A 20795-nucleotide genomic window follows, 5' to 3' on the forward strand; every position below is an offset into this window, starting at 1 on the left:
AGAAGTCATAAATGTGCAGCATCAGTATCAATATTCATAATCCCTTCATTGACCTAACTGGTCTGTTACTTTGTGCGATTCACAGTGTGCTATAATAACTAATAATAACAGTTTTTTTGTTAAGTTTACTGAGGGAAAATCTAACTATAGCTGTTTTTTAAACTGCTCCATTAGATTCATTCACAATGTTTTTATATTTAACAATCACATAGTGTATATTTCTGTAGACCTATTGGGTGTTTGGGTTTGTTTCCAGGGTGTGAATACGATATAATATGATCAGTTGATGAGTAAGATAATTTGGCTACCAGACTTTTTTCTCCATCATGTGAAATCAGACCAATACAGTACATATACTTCAGTAAAGTCTTTTATAAAACAGGCTCCAATCCAGAACTTTTGGGCTCCAATCTAGTATAGATATCTGAACTTAAGTAGCTTTCTGCCAATATTCTCTGATCCAGAATTCTTTAACACAAACATTTAATGTAAGTAAAAATGGAAAATCCACACACACACAGTCATAATGCTGCATAACTGCCAATACATTCAGTGTTATTATTATAAAGACTGTTAACATATTTGCATCAGACCGATCCTGTTATGCCTGAATTAACATCCTAGAGAACTGTTAAATTTATATAAAGCCTGCAGAGACTGAGGGGGGTGGGGGCAAAGTTGGCCTAACAGTTGTTTTCAAAAGGCTGCTGTTTCAGCTCTTTAGATTCGTTGTTGTGTAAATGTTGTTAAAATGGTCTGAAAAGCTTTTGCATCCAGTGACAAAATTCCTCCTTAACAAGCTTTTCATATTCAGTCATTAATCAAGCAAAGAAAATAAGATTGGGGTTTTTAAGCTGTTTTAACTACTTTTATTAGTAAATATTTCTATCTTGGGTCAAAGTTTTCCAACAGGCTCCCAATAGTTCCAGATTCCTCATACAGAGGTTAAAGATCAAAAATTAAAATTAAGCAACATTCTGGATTTATGTTAGCTTTTATGTTGCTGCTGATGGTCCCTGTTGCTCCTCCTTGGAGCTCCAAAGTTTTCTTCTCCATTATCATTACTGTAAAAATGTGAGACAGCTTTCCACCCTCTAGATGTTTGTAAAATCACATAAACATACCGTAAACCTTGTATTTTCTCTTTTTTGTTATCACTGAAATATCTCTGATGAACGTGATGCTGAGCACCAGACTAATTTAGTGACACAGAGCTTCTGCAACAAGTAAACGGCTGACAGAGTAAAATCAGTCAATGTCTGACTTGCAAAAGCACAAGACCCTGCTGTCCTCAGCTTGATATCCAGTCGAAAGAACGACACCAGTAACAACCCGATCTTGATATCAGATTGGATCAGCCACATCTCTGCTGGTAATCTGTCAGACTTGTTTTGTTTTAATGTAATGTTTGCAATCTATATGGATACAAGGATTGAATCAAGTTCATAATCCAGGATAAACTTTGTCAGCTGTCACCTGCATTTTCAGGAGCTAACACCTGAGCAGACCGGCACAATGGGTCCTGTCCAAACATTACCAAGGAGATGTTCCTACCAAACAGAACCAGCTCTGCTCCAATAAGCAAATCTAGCGGTTATTTTCTTCAGAAAATGTTTAGCTGGAAGTTGCATTTAACTTCATGTTAAATTTACAGCAACATGAAAATGAGAATTACATAAATGAATTATTTTCTAAAGTAACGATAATAAGATAAAACTGTTAATGTCAAACTATCTATCTATTTATCTATCTATCTATCTATCTATCTATCTATCTATCTATCTATCTATCTATCTATCTATCTATCTATCTATCTATCTATCTATCTATCTATCTATCTATCTATCTATCTATCTATCTATCTATCTATCTATCTATCTATCTATCTATCTATCTATCTATCTATCTATCAATCAATCAATCAATCAATCAATAATTAATTTTGAAATTTGATTTAATGAGACTTAGATCAGTGGTATATCACAAATCCAGAGGGAGCTGGTTCCAGAGTCTGGCTAGTGCCAGTGGGAAGGTCGGATCACCCCAGTGTTTTGACCTGGTCCATGATATAGCTAATAAAACTGATATTGAAGACCTCAAAGGCCTGCCAGGCACACACAGGCTGAGTAAATCAGACAAATAAGGTAAGACCAGAACATTAAGGGCTTTTAAAACAAACACTAAAAGTTTAAAGTCTATTCTAAAGAGGACAGGAAGCCAATGTACGGAGAATAGAACAGGGGTGATGTGTTCACGTTTGGAGGTGTCGATCAGAAGACAGCAGCTGCAGTTTGGACAAGCTGAAGGCGATTGAGGGATGACTGAGAGAGACCAAAATAAAGGGCAGTGATCAATTCTGGAGCTAGTAAATACATGAATGGCCTTCTCCATGTCAGGACAATTTAAAAAAAGGTTTAGCGCTGGCTAGAAGGCATGAATAATAAAAGCTTGATTTTACAACAAAGTCAGTTTGTTTATGGAATTTGAAATCATTGTCAAATATTACTGCTAGGTTCTTAACAGAACTGTTTAATTTAAAATCATCATTGAAACATCAATGAAACAAATGTCACCAAATAAAATACATTTAGTGTTCGTGACACTCAGAGTTCGGTCTAACAAAATCAGAGCTACAGGACATTTTGCACCAGCAGACGTGGCAATGTCGTTATACACTTTTAACAAAGCTGAGTCAGTGCTATGGTGTGGTCTGAAGCCAGACTTAAGATTTTTTAAAATAGCATTGTCTTCTAAAAATGGTTCCGTCTGGATAAAGACACGTTTTTCTAAAACCTTGGCGAGAAAGGGCAAATGACAATTTGGTCTAAAATTTGATAATATCAAGGGATCGAGGTGTGTTTTTTTTAAAGGGTAGAAAGTCAAGAGGGAGGTTAGTAGATTTCATGTGTTTCATCCAGAAGATCTTAGGTTGCAGGGCTTCTATTTCCTGACTCAGTGTTATATCAAACTGACTGCTAACTGACAGCAAAATGAAGTTCATACTAACAAGACAACATGAATTATTGTTTACAATGTTTTAGTTGTAATTGTACTTAGAGTCCACAGAATGCAAATAATAATGGTTCTGATCTTGAGTAAATAGACATTTATTGAAAAGAAACATTTTTTCAGCCTGGCAGCTGTTCTTCTTGTCCTTGGGACTAATGAAATACTATTCAGCAACCTGTCATAGTAGTAAAGTCCTTTGTAAAGGGCTTCACAACTCTTTGAGGTGGAAACATCACATAAACTCTGATTTCATTCGTCCAGTTCAGGGGTTCAGGAAGGGAACAGTCCTTTACCTGCTGTAGAATCAGGAGCTACATACCAGATGCTAACCACAGCATCAAGATGACAACAGCAGCCTAATTTGGAAAAATTGCGATAATACAGGTAACATGGAATATATATAACCATTTTATAACCCCATCCTGTTACTTTTACTTCTTTTAGGAAGGTCCAAACAATAATTAGAAGGAGAAATTACGCAGAGAAAACGGAAGTTTTCTACCCCGTAGTTTACTAAATGTTTTTTACTGACTCAAGTGTTCCTGAAGCCTAAACTCACTTAGTTTGGGAATTTAATGTGTATGTTTGAGTGTTTAACAGATTCACCCTTCTGACTTTTGCCTCAAGGTATCTGAGAATGTTTCCACAACTTCTCATATCGTGCATTCACCACCTGGTGCCATGATTAAAATAGTGACAATGTGCACTCAAATTGTAATACTCTCCCACTATCGGCTCACGCAGCCTGATTATTAAAAAGATAATCTCCAAGACAAATACATACACAGCTGCTTTTGTTATTTGACAACATGAACCTTGTTTGAAGTTTCCAGCGAAAGCCTAACTTATTTGCTTTGTGTTTTTATTATAAAAAAAAAAAAAATCTAAGTCTTCACAAGATAAGCTGTATTCAAAATTGGGGATTGGCTAATGGAGTGCAACAGCTCCTGCAATTCAAATGAGGTAAACCTGCTGAAGTGAGTCTTTTCCATTACGACAATCTGACTGAATGGGAAGAATTTCAACAGTTGTTCCGATAAAAGATGGACCAATCAGAACCGATTTCAGCTTTGCTGCTCTGACTGAGTGCAGAAACATGTAGCTCTAAACAGATTTTGTGAAAAGGACAGATCAGTTACTTCCTACTCCTTAGCCTTTGAATGTTTACAGTGCTTAATAATGTCTTTGAATTAAAGCTGAATTATTTAATGTTGAGCGCTGCACGGTGGTGCATTTGGTAGCACTGTTGCCTTGCAGCAAGAAGGTCCTGGGTTTGATTCCCAGCCAGGGATCTTTCTGCATGGAGTTTGCATGTTCTCCCCGTGCATGCGTGGGTTCTCACCGGGTACTCCGGCTTCCTCCCACAGTCCAAAGACATGTCTGTTAGGTTAATTGGTCTCTCTAAATTACCCTTAGGTGTATGAATGAGTGTATGCATGGCTGTTTGTGTGTTGCCCTGTGATGGACTGGCGACCTGTCCAGGGTGACCCCGCCTCTCACCCATAGAGTGCTGGAGAAAGGCACCAGCTTCCCCGCGACTCACTATGGAATAAGTGGCAGAAAATGACTGCCTATTTAATGTTATCTGTTGTCCTGTAAAAATATATCGTACCAATGTTTAAGGTAATCATTTTTCAGGTAATACGGCAAAGGTTGTGTCTCGTATAGCTCCGTGGACATGGACGAAACTCCTGTGAGTGAAAAACAAAGACAGTCTGACCTCGTTTCATTTGCCACAGAATCCTAAATTAAACCCTTGGTCTGTTTTGTGGAAGGGGTTTTTATCCATTTAGGAATGATGGAGAAACAGTCCTGAGATCAGCAACATCTTTGCCCCAAGCTGCTCAGCTTCTTTCTAACAATCCCCTGAGGGTATTTTTTTAGCAGCGAGTTTCTAGCATAAACGAATGTTTAGCTCCATAATCCAGAAGCTGTTGAGCTCCCAGTTGTTGTTGTCACTCTGACTCCAGATGGGCTTGTATTCTCTCTGATGAATGGATGAAAAGTCGCCTGTATTAGAAATTCTATTACTCTGTACCAGTGAATCTAAATAGCAAGACACTGATCTGGATCCAGGTCACACAATAATGTAATTCAGACCCAGTCGGCACCTTGGCTTTACTGCACACTCAGCAGGGGCTCCACCTGAGTGCAGCGCAGCATTCTGCCGTAACACCATTATTAATAAGCTCAATATTGCTATATTTTATAACTGTATCTGGATAAGTTTTACCTCAGTGTTTGGCTGAGCATTTGTTGCACTTTCTTAGTATTAATAAAAAAAATGAATTACATGTTTCCATAAACAAGATATAGACAGAGTTTCTGGAAAGTTGTCTCTACTCCAACACTGGTTGAACTGGGTTTTGGAAAACTGCGAACAGCACTTCCCCCATAACACATAGAATGATATATGTCCAAACTGATGAGTGATTCTGCACATACCTCTACAAAAGCTTTCAGTAAACTCAGATCTTATCGAGGATCTTTGCACATGGAAATGTTTAATTCACTGCTAAGCTAATGTTAGGTTTCCTCTCTCTTTTAAAATGAAAAACTAATAAATCAAATAGAACAGAAATAGTAGAATATAGATAATATTTCAAGTAAAAAGCATACATGTGCATAATCAATATGGATAAAAGAAAAATGATTGATGAAATTAGATTCATAAAATAGAAATTCCAACATTGTGCAAAGGAATCTGTTGTGCAAAATAGATCATAATGTGTTTTTGCATGAAAATGGCCCTTTCTGCCTTTGACGGATTGCTTAAAACTCTTCCAAATTCAATAGTAATATATTCATATTTTTTGCTTAAAGTTTTCGTAATGTATTTACTTTGTTTTTTCCTCTGTGTAAAGGAAGGTTATTTATTTATTGAGGCATAGAAAGTAATTAACTTAGAAAAACATTAACTACTCATTTTGCTTTATATTTCATAATAAGAGCAGTTTAAGGTCACAAATAAACAGTTTTTGCATAAAATGGATTTGCTTGTCACTAGTTGTTTGGTCCATTGACCTTTGATCTTGAAATCAAATTCGAACACAAACTGTGAAACCAGCTGCTTCAAGAAAGTAGAAATAGCTTCCATGTGTGACACCTTTGTGTTTGTCTGGTGGCAACACAACCAGGAATCATATAACCCAGATATGGGGATTTGCTGTGAGAGCACCTTGAAAGATTTTCTTAAGGCCATGTTAGGTTTTTTGGGGGAAAAGGTGTTTGCACTTCAACACATGAAAGGCCTTGTTGATGTGAGAGCTCAAATAAGCATTGAGTGAACTTACAAATTTAACCTTTTCATCATCGCTGGCGTTGATGTTTCACTGGGCACATTTTGACATCAGCAGTTAAAAGCCTGCTTTTTCAACCTTTTTACTCTGGAACAGATTTGCTCCTGACCTATAAATATGAATTAAGCTAGCCTAGGTTGTGTAGAAATAACTTATGCAAATTTATAAATTGAGAGCTATTCACCTCAAAGCAATTTGTTGATGAGGTAAGTGGAGATCCAGGCCGGATGGCGCTGAGAGCAGAGAAGAGGGGACTGCTCTCTGTGGTTCTGTTGTACCTCTGATACAGAAGAGACCGCCACTGTAAACAATTTCCTTTCTCATGCAGGGTTTTTGCTACAATTAGACAGATGTGCAGAGGACAGAGACTTATTATCTTAAATTGTTTTGGGCTCCAATGTAAGGATCCAACCCAGAAAGTGTTCCTGCAGAGAGAGAACATATGTTCGTTGTTTCATTTTTCTTTAGTTTAAATGTTGTCATTTTGACTTTAAACATCATGGCTGCCTGGCCTCGGGGACAGCAGTGTCACAGCAGACACTGCTGTCTGGTAGGGTTGTTAAAACAGAAAGAAGCTAGTGTTTAGTTGACCTAAAGGTTAAAGCAGAGCGTTAAATGTGAAATGATTGGGGGAAAATGCTATATCTGTAAAGCTAAAACTCATTTTGTGAGTGCAGTAATTGTCTTGCAGCATTTCCCTTGATAAAGCTGATTTAATCTTGCCATCAAGCAGCAGCTTCTCAAATGCATTTCTTCTTTTACTTCAAGGTATTTTCAAAGAAAGGAACCAGCTACTTTTTCTTCTTCAAGTAATGTACTAACCTACTTTTATTTTGTGCTGCCAATCATTTCTATAGAGGTTGGCGTATTCTTTTCTTTTCCGACAGAGCTTCTGCTTTACAATCATATTACTGCTTTCAGTGTAACTTCAACCGCTCCATGTGATACTGCAGTTCATTTTTGTGCAATAATTTTCTGCATAAACACACTTCATGAAAACTCTGAACCAAAATAAGAGTCCCAACATTCATGCTTATTTATGAGTTGTTATTGATTTGAAAATGTTAAATGTTGGTAGGTGATCTCATTCATCATTTGTCATATTCTTCACACAACTGTATAACATTTTCTTTGTGATCCCTATCAGTTTATTTACAGTGCTTTGTCAAAGTAGTCGTAACTATAAAACCTTCTCACATTTTGTTGGGTTACAATCTCACATCTCAATGAAGGGAGCTTGCGCTGTGTGGGTGTGGCTTCGTCAGCTTTTCGGGATGGAGCTCACCTGTGGGGGTGTGCCCCTGTGGGGAGGGGATTCATGGCGTTTGGGTTCGGGGGCATGTATTCGACATCTGTGTCCTAGTTATGGGTGGCCCTCTGGGGAAATTCATGTTGGGGTTCATTGGGGGTGGGGGGCTTATGAGGTTAGGATCAGAATTCATTGGGGGGTTGGGACTGTTTCATCCTGTGGCGGCTCTGGTTGGCGGGCTAGTTTGGACCATGTAGACCCCTCTTTTGTACATGGCCCCCTCTCCAGATGAGGATGAGGGTCATTGGAGACTGGGGTTGGGGAAGGGGGTCTGGGTCCGGGCCGGGGTCGCTCAGGTTTAAGCACCAGCCCAGGCTAGCCCAGCCCAGGTTCAGGTGCTGGGTGTGTTCTGCATGTCTCCACTCCCAGAGGGAAGGGGACCACCTCCTGGTTCCGGGGGCTGGTTACCCCTATGGGGTATCGGCACCTGGGAGTATAGAGTATGTATGGGGAGTATGAGTGAGCGTACGGCGTCCATTGTTGTTTGTCTTTACGTTGGGTGTGTGGGTGTGAGTGTTTCTGTGTGTTCACATGAGGGTGGGAATGTATGCTTGTGATTGTGTGTGCCTATTTTTTGTGTCAGGTTGGGTCTTGGAATGCTCCCTCTCCTGCATCAGTTTAGACCCCCCATTAAAAGTGGTGCCTATTTCCTCATTGCTGTAGCTCCCTAGGGCTTCTGCAATGTGGCTGCTGGGTGGTTCCCCTGGGACTCTCCCCTGCTCTTCTCCGGGAGGGTTGTGGTAGTCCCGGCGATGGTTCTCCTGGGGTTCCTGTGCTGTGGGGGGCCTTTGGATGTCTATGGATCGAATCTCCTCTGTATCTGTCCCAGGTCCAGGGGGGGCAGGTCTGTGGCTCCTCATGTTCACTATTGCATATTGTTATGGAGAAACCTTGTATACACAAGCACGCTCACACTCAGACCCACAGGTGTTTAGATTCAGGTGTTAACAGATGCACAAATGTTCTACATCGAGCCATATTTACCACCAAATACATCTTGCATTAATAAGTACCATGCACCTTTTGGTAAAAAAGCTTTTAATATGAATGTTTCTGTAGGTGTAGAAGCAAGCAGGGTGTTATCTTGTATTCTTTTCTCCTTCTCTCCCCTTTTCTTTTTTGCCCCACCTCTCTCTCTTTTGTGCTTCTTATTTTTTTTTCTTTTCATTTCAGTCTCCGTATCCGTAACAGCTGAAATAATCCCAAAGCAGTTTCTAATGAAGTTTCTTTTTATAAATATCAAGCAGAGCCTTTAAGCGTTAGCTGTAATGCTCCACTTGTGAAAGTAAATCTGTTGGGCTTCTTCTTGGCACCCAGACAACAATTCTGAGTGCTACTCTGCCGGTTAAAAAAAAAAAAAAAAAGAAACTTCAACCGCTCCATGTGATTCTGCAGTTCATTTTAGTGCAATAATTTGCTGCATAAACACACTTCATAAAAACTCAAACAGTCCCAACATTCATGTTTATTTATGAGTTTTTATTGAAATGAAAAAGTAAAATGTTGGTTCTCATTCATTATTTCTCATATTCTTTACACAACTGTTTAACATTTCCTCAGTGATCCCAATCAGTTTATTTACAGTGCTTTGTCAAAGTGGCCGTAGCTATAAAACCTACAACCTCACATCTCAATATATGTTAATGGGATTTCATGAGACAGACTGACACTAAGTAGTGCATGATCATGAGGTGAAAAGAAAATGACAAAATTATTTACAAATAAATATATGTGAAGTGTTTATATCTGTTCACCTGTCTTTAAACTGATACTCTTACATAAAATGCATTATATGGCAGACCATCGCAGAATGGAGAATTGTAATACATGATTTTCAGATTTCTTTTACAAATAAAATAAAAGAAATGCTGGCGTGTATTTCAGCCAAATACTAGTAAATAAAATCCAGTCGTGGAGATGTTTAACACAGGGTTAGGTAATGAAATAATAGCCCAGGCTTTGAACAGACAGTATTAATCAGAGAAGCGGCCATGGTAACTCTGGAGGAGCTGCTGAGATCTACACCTCAGGTGGGAGAATCTGTTAAGAGGACAACTGTTAGAGTGCCATGAAAAAAGCCACTGTTAAAAGAAAGTCATAAGAAGTCTTATAAAGCTGGCAAAACCTTCATTGATCAAAGTTGAAGACATCAGTGTTGTTATTGTGTTGATACTTACATGTAGGATAATAAGAGGAAGAGCAAAGTAATGACAGAATGTCTCAAATTTTCAATTTGTTGTGGTTCCTTATCTGACAACCAGATTGAAAACTCAACAGGGAAAAGCTAATTTCTTTTCTACATTTAAAAGCTGTGGTTTTCCCTAAAGGTCCAGTTCAGGACCTCCTCTCCTGATTAGAACGGTATTCATAGTGTCACGGTCTATGGCTGTAGTGGACCAAAATGCAGACAAGCACTGGGCAGCAACATGATGAGGGAAAGCTTTTTTCTTTAATCCAAAGGTTTTTCAGAAGCTTTACAGGAGACAATTCCAAAATTTACAAGAGCAATCCAAAACTTACAGGAAGTTTCCAAAATGAACTATAATGCCAACAGAGACACAAGAGGGTAGTGAATGGGAGGGACCACCAGGGAACAATGAAAACTAGAGAGCTTATAAACTGAGGGAAGTGCAGTGCAGACCAATGAAACAGGGAGGCAGGTAATCAAAGGAAACATGTAGCAGGTGTGGACCAGGCTGCAGGGAACTGAGGGAATAAGTGACACTAATTAGGGGTAACCAGGAACACGAGGAGCTGGGCAAGATACTAAACTACTTAACATAACCAGGGGAAAACAGATCTAAGCAAAACTATTGGCAAAGATAAATAACCAAATGAAGCATAAGAATCTAGAATTACCATTAACTAAAGTAAACTGAACAGAAGAAACACCTGACTGATAAAAAGTAAGCAAACACTAAATTAACTGGGAGGAACGCTAACTAGACAAAGCAGGGACATGAGGAACCACACAAAAAAGCAAGGCTGGGAAAGAACAACTAATCTTAAGGGAAACAAGCAACTGGGTAAATAATAACAAAAGGGGGTCTAAGGCCAGAGGGGAAAAGGAACTAATAAACTAGAAGTATACAGCAAGAATAAATAACCTAACAGTAAACAAGCACAGAAACTCTAAATGAGAAACTAAACTAGAAAACCCAGAGAAGTAAGGAGAACTGTACTAATAACCAGAGGAGAAAATCATGAGAAAGCAACCACCAAGGGAACTATTTGCGAGGGGAGAAAGAACTACTAAAACTAGGAGGCAGGAGAGGGAACAAATCTATCAGGATTACAGAAGGAATAAGCAGACATAACTACTCAACCCAAAGGAATAGAAAGACCTAACTGAGAAAGTAAATAAACCCAAAACCCAAAATGGCAGATCCTGCCACATAGTTGCCAGAATAAGCTGTGTTCAGTCCTATTTCTTCTGGTAAAAAATGGTCTTTGAAATTAGGCCGTCTGCAATTTTACGCAAGTGTTCATGTCTTGGTGGTTTGACCACATCCAGCTTGGTGAGTGTTTCTTGCATTATTTTGAAAGTTCCAGTTCGCTGACTGAGATAAAGATGAAACACTCAAAGACACAAAAGAGTTTAAGCTGTTCTCCTACTTTAGCCAATGTACTCAGATCTCACAGGCTTTCATATTAGGTGCTGCTGTCTCAGAAATTTTATTCTTGTTAAAACTATTGATGAAACAATAAGAAATTGTTTCCTGTCTGGTTCACCTTATTGACTACTGTAATAGCTTCTGAGGCTGATTTTGGTTTTCACAGAATATTCCAGATGGCTAAATATCATCACTTTGATGTTAAATCTGCATTCTCTGACTGAAATATAAGGCAAAGCCACACCTGTTCAGTTGATCTACCAAGGAAACGTCTTCTATGCTTCCCCATTGCACTGATTCCATGTGTTTTCATGAGAGGGCTTTTTAAAAGCACACACGCTCCCTGTTTCTTGACAAAGTATCTATTGACATGCTGTTCGTACCAGTTTTCCATCTCTCTTTTGGTCTCCTTCACATTTGATATTCTCTCTGGCCCCGTATCTACCTCTCATGTTATTTGCTGCAGTCGATATCCATCTTCCCAGCGTGTAACGGGTGTTGGAGAAAAGTTCCTCCCGCAGATCAAATGGTCGGAAATCAAGATGCTTCCTCAGCATGTTCCCCTGGCTGGTGACTTTGAAGGAGATAAGCCCTCTCGCTGCGCTCGCAGAAACGCCTCAGTTTCCCAAAACAACAAGAGCACAGTTTGATTGCATCCAATTCTGTGACAATAAAGCAGGCTGTCTGAATGAAAGCCAGACACGTTTTAGTTATGTAAGACAATGAGAGGAGTGTTGCAGCATCTAACCTTCTCGCTTCCATCCCCTGCTGTGAGCATCTCTCTCAATACTCTACCTTCCACTTTCTTAAAAGTCTTTCACACGAAAGTAGCAGCATCTGTTACTTATTAGACTTGGGGAGTTTAAGACTTTTCCAATGGATCTCATCTGTTTATCTGAACTGGAAGCTTTGTGTCAAAATAGAAACTTCGGCTGCTATTCTCCTTCATGCAGTGGCTGACAGTTCAGAACCTTAATGAACAGCTCTCCCAGAGGAAACACGCCACAGTATCGATTGAAATGACTTTGTCTGGCCTGTGTTGCTGCAAGGTTTTCACAAATACCACCCGTGGCCCGCTTGCCGCAGGAAACTAAATGTAGAGGCAAATGTTTGGAGTTAAACAGCTGTTGTTTTCTGCCTGCACTGCTCACTCCCACAGGTCTTTTGTCTGTAAGTGGCATGATTGGTGATTTGAAACCATTTGCGTTTTGCTTATTGTTTTCTACAAGCCCACACAGTGATTTTTTACCTTTTATGTCTGTGTTTTTCACAGCAATGCACCTCTTTGGTCTCAACTGGCAGCTTCAGGAGTTGGAAAACCAGCCGGCTTTTGAAAACGGAGGAGTTGGAAAGGCAGGGCCCACCCAGTCGAGCGTAGTAACAGCTCTGGCTGCTGATGGTGAGAATAAAAGCACTGACATCTCCTGAACAATTAATCCTGCTGTCTCAAATTATTGCCTCTTATTGGCTTTATTTCAAATACCAATACAGAAACATTGTTTTAATTTGCTTTTTAAATGCACTATATTGTTGCTTCTTTATGTCTTACTAAATTCACAGTGGTGTCAAACCAAAGCAAAAGTTGACTTGTCTGACACACTTGGATGGAGACATAAATAAATACATTGAAGGATTTTGTACCAAAGATTCCTAGAGTCAGCTCACAAAGACTCCCCACTTTATGACCTCTTTCTCTCTTTATTTTCATTTTTCATCACTTGGGGCATTTTTCTTTTTCTGTGTTAGTTCAAGTGATTAGACATTGTATGAGTCCAATTGTACTAGTCCTACTGAACATTATGACCTCATGTTTTAGTCTGTTTGGGCATGGTTCTTGTACATTTTTCATTATTAAAACCAGTCTTATGACTGGAACTGTTTTGGCTAACTTTAAACAGAAAGCAGAAAAAACCTTTGAGCCTTCCTCGACACACATGTTGCCACTAACATATTCCATGTTGCTTCAAAAGCTCACTGTAGCACTATATTAATACTTCTGAAAGGTTTTAATGAATGTTATCATTAATAAAAGATTTATTAGACTCTTTAGATCTACAGGAGGACTGAGCACTTTGGATCTTGGCATCTTACTCTTTCAACTCAGGCATTGTGCTTTCATTAAAGGAAATCCTCTTTAATTATGTAAATTATATTTAGGCAAGCTGAGTTGTGTTTCATCATCGTCATTTCTGCTTTAATGTGGCATCCCTCAAGGATGTCTTCTCAGTCCAAATGGTTTTTCCTGACTCTGCTTCAGTTAAAGTTATCAAACATGTCAAATTTAAGTCATAGCTATGCTGACAATCTTCAAATGAAAGTTATATTTGCAATAAAATGAATGTTCTTTTAAGGTGTTATTGGACTGGTTGTAATAAAAGTATTAAGGAGACTATATTTTCTTTACCTTTTTTACACCTTGACTTACTCGTAGGTGTTCTAGGCTCTTCGGTAGCTTTTAAAAGTCTTTCGGAGGTGATTCTGACACCACTGTTAAACTTCATAAACAGATAAATTCTTTTGGGAAGATCCATCTCAATCAGCTGAAACCCTTACTAAAAACAAGCCCTCACTCCCCTTTGCTGACTTTAAGAAAGCAGTTAGTGCGTTTGTTTTGTCCAGAAATGACTACTGTAATATTATTGTAGGTATTAGATGCATTATAGTCTGCAAAGTGTCCAAAACTGTTTAGGATGAAACCCTAAACGTAATACAAAGAAAGATAAAATTGTATTCCGTGTGGCTGCATTGCATTCTTCCAAATAATAAATGGTGCTTTTTAAAAAATTTTTTATTGTTTAATCTATGATAATAGAATAAAAACTATCCTTTACTCTCCCTTAGTGGGGAAATTCAGTGATAATAATTAACTGAAAAATGATATTTTAGTCATTTGTACTAATTTGTAATGAATTTGTTTGTTACTGTATTGTTAGATATTTTTTAACCCATATGCTACTTAATATTTCTGGTTTTTAAAAGTGCAGACAGCTTAAAAACTGATGGTGAAGTTGCACAAGGTAGCCATCCTCCACACTCAAGAGTGTTTGAAAAACAACTGAGTGGATATTTTCAACGGTTAGAAAACTGAAGCAGACCCAAACACAATTTAAATATTTACTACTTTGAACTCAGCTGAACCGCTTCCAGTTGTTTGAAAGCCTGGTTTTAGACTGGAGTCTTGATAAGACCCAGCTGGAAAACGCAATCACAGCGCTTACCAGTGAAACTTTCAGCAATTTATTGCTCTTACTAAAGTCAATGTTAGGTTAAAATGTTAAAAACAAAGCTTTGTCTTAACATTAAAACATTTTCCTTACTCCCATCGTTTGAATAAAATATATGTACCTCTTATAGCTGAAGAGCTTGACTTTCAGAGAAATTCGATGCCTCTATAACCCCAAACTGTAGTAAATAATGAATAACTGTGGAGTGTGACATGCATATATGTTATACCCTCCATAGTCAATACTTTGTAAAAGAACTTTTCCCTAGAATTTCAGCTGCAAGCTTGTTGGGGTACACATCTACCAGCTTCATACATGTGCATACTGAAACCTTGAAGGAAAGCATCCCCACAGCATGACCCTGCCAACACCATGTTTAAAATGATTGTATTACCTGAACTGTGGCTTTCTGCATCTCATTCAGAGTATTATGAGCATATTGGCTCTCATCTAACCCTGCTTTAAAATTCCCCACATTATCCCTGACCTATCAGGTGTGGTGTGTGCTATTTGCTCAATAGTGTTCTCTAGCGCACCTCTGAGGCCTTGTATTTATAATGAATATAAAGCACACAATGTTGAACATCTGAAGGCATTTGTATACATCAGATTTTATTTGGTGCTTGTACTCATACTCGTACTCGTACTCGTCGTCTTCCGCTTATCCGGGACCGGGTCGCGGGGGCAGCAGACTCAGCAGAGACACCTAGACGTCCCTCTCTCCAGACACCTCCTCCAGTTCCTCCAGGGGGAGCCCAAGGCATTCCCAGGCCAGCCGAGAGACATAGTCCCTCCAGCGTGTCCTGGGCCGTGTCCTGGGCCTCCTCCCGGTGGGACATTCCTGGAACACCTCCCGAGGGAGGCGTCCAGGAGGCATCCAGTATAGATGCCCTCAACTGGCTCCTCTCGATGTGGAGGAGCAGCGGCTCTACTCCGAGCCCCTCCCGGATGGCCGAGCTCCTCACCCTATCTCTAAGGGAGTGCCCGGCCACCCTACGGAGGAAGCTCATTTCAGCCGCTTGTATCCGGGATCTCGTGACCCAAAGTTCATGGCCATAGGTGAGTGTAGGAACGTAGACCGACCGGTAAATCGAGAGCTTCGCTTTTCGGCTCAGCTGTCTCTTCACCACAACGGACCGGCACAGCGCCCCCATTACTGCGGCAGCCGCACCGATCCGTCTGTCAATCTCCCGCTCCATTTGGTGCTTTCATGGTAAAATGGGCTAAATGCACATGTACTCTTTAGATTTTTATTTGAAAAAAAAAAATAAAGTTGTATCATTTCTTCAACTTCACAAACATGCTCAATTTTGCGTTGGTCAAAATAAAAAAAAATCCAATAGCATACGCTGAAGTCTTGGGTTTTAACATAGATTCCTAGCAAGGTGCTGGAGAAGTCAAAATCTAAATTAATTACAAACAGAAAAGCATTGAATGTTTTGTGCTCCATAGTCTTAATGGTACAACAGCAGATTGTTATGGTTTTCAACAAAATGTTAAATAAATTAGTTACAAAAAAATTGCATTATGTTTTACTTTTGCCACATATTTCTAGGGGTTTCAAACAATCCTGGTAGTGTGCCACTTAAAAGATCTGAACACAGTAAAACTTTCCCATCATTAAACCCCTTCCTGGGCTAAAATGTTAAGGGGGGGGGGCGGTAGGGTGATATGACATTTGAAAATAAACCTTTGGCTCTTATTACATGCATTTTAAATCTTACAGGAGTTCTGAAATGTGCTTCACGGTGTTTTATTCTGAATTAACAATAAATTTGTATGAAACCAGTACATGGACCTCAATTTTGACAATGACAGAAACTGATTTTTGGCATTTTGCACAGCAAGAAGTTCCTCCCACACAGGAGCAGCCTTTCCTGCTTCCAATCAGTCAGCAGAAAGAAGCAGCAGCAGAGTTTCTGACCTGCTTCTTCTTGCCCATCACTGTCCTTGTGGTGCTGAAGCTGTGGACCATTTGTGAAATCATCTAAATATCAGCAAATATCTTCATCTGAATATCTGCAGAAATCACACACCAGATATTGTCTTTAACTAATATGGCTTGTGTTCATTTTAGGTTTACATTGTCATGTCAGATGAAGGATTTTTCACTGTTTTGGTCATAGCTTCTTTTCAGTCATAGCTTCAGACAGTTTAATTGACTGACATAACTAAAACAAAAGTATATGAATACAGAACCTGTTTGTGGGGACATTTTTGGTTTTAAACATATAGTGATCACACAGAATAAATAAAGCAGTGATATGCTGCTAATTTAAAGACAGCTGCATTTCTTTGGAAATATTTGGCCAAACTGATTTGCTGCCATCTAATATGGTAAATGGACTGAACTTATATAGTGACTTTCCAGTCATGCAGACCACTCAAAGCACTTTACACTAGAGCCACATTCACCCAATCGCACTCACTAACGCTCACACATTCGATACGTAGATCGGTAGGCAACTTGAGGTTAAGTGCCTTGCCCAGGGGCACATTGACATATGGCAGGAGGAAGCTGGAATAGAATCCACAGCCTTCTGATTGCAAGATGACTACTCTTCCTGCTGAACCACAGTCGCCTTCGAATATGACCTCTGCTAGTTGCCAGAGCACAGCAACATGCAGGCCATTTGATACCAGCTTGTGGCCGCCTGTGTTCAGTTCGCTTTCATTTTCCTGCAGCACTGCACAGTTTGGCATGAAAAATAAATTAGATGACTGTAAACACCACTGTTGTATGGTTTTTCCAGGGCCTCTATGGATTTGCAAATCTTTTTCTCCAATTGATAACAGACTTGTGGACTTACTGCAAACATACAGGGCCAGAATCTGGAACAAAAAAAAAATTAGACCTGAATTCAAACTATTTGGAGACTATATGGAATAAAAGCTAATTCATGCATGCTCCAAATTATGCAAACAAACCAAAATGTATTTATTTAGATACAAAGACAACCACTAAGGTTTGTTAAAAAGGCTCATTGCAAGTTGGATAAAAACATGTTTTTGTAGCCATAAGCAAGGTTCTGGCATAATTCTCATAGATACCTGATTACCCTTTTTAATAGAATTAGTAGATTTATTTAATTATTTATTTTGTCATCAACCTTGCTTTTTAGCGTAATTCATACATTTTCAGTATATTTGAGTTCATGGCATTTCCAGGATGCTTTTGTTACTCTGATTTATCCATTCCAGAACCAGTTTTGGTGTGTGTTTGGATCATGGCCCATTAGGACATCCAATGATGACTAAGTATCAGTTGTCTTTCTGTTGTTTTGATGGGAAGTTGCAGAATTTGGAGGTACTCCTCCTTCATAATTATTCCACCCTGTTTGGTAATGCACCAGTACCACTGGAAGCAAAACAGCCCTACACTACAATGCTGCCACCACCACCTCTAACAGCTGGTTCATTGTTCTGAAGGTTAAAACCTCATCTTGACTCCTCCAAACTGAATCTTTTTCTCCACTGACCATAAAACGTTTTTATTTTTTATTTTTTTCACAGAGCATTTGGCATTTGCTTGTGGGCAGCTACAGATTCCAGTCAAGTTCAAAGGTTTTAGATTTGGAGCATAAAAATCTCCTTCACTGTGAGTGCAGGTGTTCAAGCAGCTTCCAGTCCAGCAAACATGAGCCTCAGTGGTTCCTGGGCTGATGGTTTGGGCCTGGGTTATTCCAACAGGATATGGATTCACATAAAGCTTGTTTTGGGAAAGATAAAGCAGGCTAATATCAAGCTTTTGGAATTGGTGGCAGGTCTGTGCCAGGAAACCAACCAATTTAAATGAACTCCACCAATTCTAATGAAAAGAGTGGTCAAAGAATCAGTCAGCGTTATGACAGATGCTTGCCAATGTGGGGTTCAGGTGTAACAAATGTGTGGTTTAGGTATAACTTGCTTAAGAACAATTTACCAAATATTAATAGTTGTGTACACTACCAGTCAATGGTTTGGACACAGCTTTGCCAATAAATGGCTTTTCCTCATTTTTATAACTTTACATATTGTAGATACATAATGAAGACATCAAAACTATGAAGCCATATGAAGTATATAGAATTATGTAGCAAATAAAAAAATGTGAAATAAATAAATATGTCTTTTATCATTTAGATTTGTCAAAATATCCCCCCCACACTTTGATTACTGCTTTCCACATCCAAACTTTCTGTCGTTGAGCTTCATGAGGAAGTCACCTGGAATGGTTTTCCAACAGTTCCAAAAGGTAGGACTACATATATAGACAAATTGGGGAAGAAGCGGGAGATCGACAGACGGATCGGTGTGGCTGCCGCAGTAATGGGGGCACTGTGCCGGTCCGTTGTGGTGAAGCGAGAGCTGAGCTGAGCCGAAAAGCGAAGCTCTCGATTTACCGGTTGGTCTACGTTCCTACCCTCACCTATGGCCATGAACTTTGGGTCATGACCGAAAGAACGAGATCCCGGATACAAGCGGCTGAAATGAGCTTCCTCCATAGGGTGGCATGGCACTCCCTTAGAGATAGGGTGAGGAACTCGGCCATCCGGGAGAGGCTCGGAGTAGAGCCGCTGCTCCTCCACATCGAGAGGAGCCAGTTGAGGTGGCTCGGCGGGCATCTATACCGGATGCCTCCTGGACGCCTTCCTCCAGAGGTGTTCCAGGCACATCCCACCGGGAGGAGGCCCAGGACACGGCCCAGGACACGCTGGAGGGACTATGTCTCTCGGCTGGCCTGGGAACGCCTTGGACTCCCCCCGGAGGAACTGGAGGAGGTGTCTGGGGAGAGGGACGTCTCTGCTGAGTCTGCTGCCCCCGCGACCCGGTTCCGGATAAAGCGGAAGACAACGAGTACGAGTTGTGGAAGAAGAAGGTGTGTCCAACCTTCTACTGGTAATGTAGATTGGAGAAAGTCCACACGAGTTCAAACTCGTGTATCCAGTCAGTTTGTCATTTTCTACCGCTTCCATAGTGGCAAGCTGGTGCCAGCAGTCTATGGGCTGGAGGCGGTGTTACACCATGGACAGGTCACCAGCCCATCGCTGGGGAACACACAAACAACCAAGCACACACCTAAGGGCAATTTAGAGAGACCAAATAACCTAACAGGCATGTCTTTGGACTGTGGGAGGAAGTACCCGGAGAGAACCCATGCATACACGGAAAGAACATGCAAACTCGAACCCAGGACCTTCTTGCTGCAAGGCAACAGAGCTACCAACTTCGCCATCGTTCAGCCCTCTCGTGTATCCAAATATTGTTATTTTACAATTCACTGAAATTGGCATGTTTTATTGTTCCTGCTGGAAAAAAAGGAAAGGTCAAATTAATCATTTGGAAGCCCATGACACATAACATGAGATTCCTATTGAGTAGTGCCGAGTAAATATAAACCTCTTACTAGAGCTCTTACCGGAACTGCACTTCACACCTGTGAAAAATGGATACATTTACATCTAAAAGGAACATATACTCTACAGGCCTAAAGTAAAATCTGTTTCAAATGACAATTAAGGATAACAAATTGCTATAGCACAAAATATAGCCTCCACTTTCCTCTCCAAGCTGAAGCATGTAAAATTTATAGAGATCTTTCACCTTCTGAAAACCAATTGGGTGACTTCAGAAAGCTCTGTAGTCTCTAATCATAATCTTGGCCTATTGTGTATTTATCAACAACCAAGCAAGCCATCTCAGCTCACCCTGACTGCAAAAAGCAACCAAATGAATCTCCAAGCACAGTGCAGCTGTTTAAAATGCATGACCATGAAAGCATTAATTGAGTTGAATAGGCCAGGCAAAAGCTCAATTGTTTAAACTGGGCTAGATTTAAATCCTCATAAGTACTGCTAATTAAGATAGCATGAGGCAGGTTTTGGACTGTTTAAAGGCAATCAATAGCCAGCTATTATTCTCCCCAGAGGTAAACTTGGCTTACAAGCCTCTCTTTGACTGAAGCGGAAGTGACAGGCAATGGCCTCATTACACACCCAACACTGAGGCATGCAAATAAAGGAGGTCTGGTACAAACAGATATAGTCCCAGCTACAGTGCATGTGTCGGCACACCACAATACCTCTGAAGAGAAGGGGTAAAGCAAAGCTTGCTCTGTATCTTCTATATGCATTCCTTCGCCAGCTACAGCTTTGTTATGGCAAGGACTTCATGCGTTTTTCTTTTTAACAGGGAAATTAGTTCAGGTGATAAACGGTTGAACGCCTCAGTTTTTCATGTAACTATGTGCTACATACACTGTATAACATCCCACTGAATCTTGGCACTATAATATAACGGTTGAAGGACATCATTCAACAAATTGTTTTGATTTGCAGCTATTGCTCTCGCAAGGTAGCTC

At 39.9% G+C, this 20795-nt stretch overlaps 1 protein-coding gene across 5 annotated transcripts in view; it reads left to right on the plus strand.

The window, feature by feature from the left end:
- Positions 1–20795, plus strand: part of si:dkey-237h12.3 (teneurin-3) — a 216822-nt gene that overhangs the window by 107296 nt on the left and 88731 nt on the right. For all 5 annotated transcript variants that reach the window (XM_047353423.1, XM_047353424.1, XM_047353425.1 and 2 more), the window contains exon 6: positions 12505–12630. In XM_047353423.1, the coding sequence (XP_047209379.1) occupies positions 12505–12630 (126 nt within the window). The remainder of the gene's footprint in view (positions 1–12504; positions 12631–20795) is intronic.

The sequence above is a fragment of the Girardinichthys multiradiatus genome, chromosome 23 (assembly GCF_021462225.1).
Source record: "Girardinichthys multiradiatus isolate DD_20200921_A chromosome 23, DD_fGirMul_XY1, whole genome shotgun sequence".
In the NCBI taxonomy this organism is placed as follows: domain Eukaryota; kingdom Metazoa; phylum Chordata; class Actinopteri; order Cyprinodontiformes; family Goodeidae; genus Girardinichthys; species Girardinichthys multiradiatus.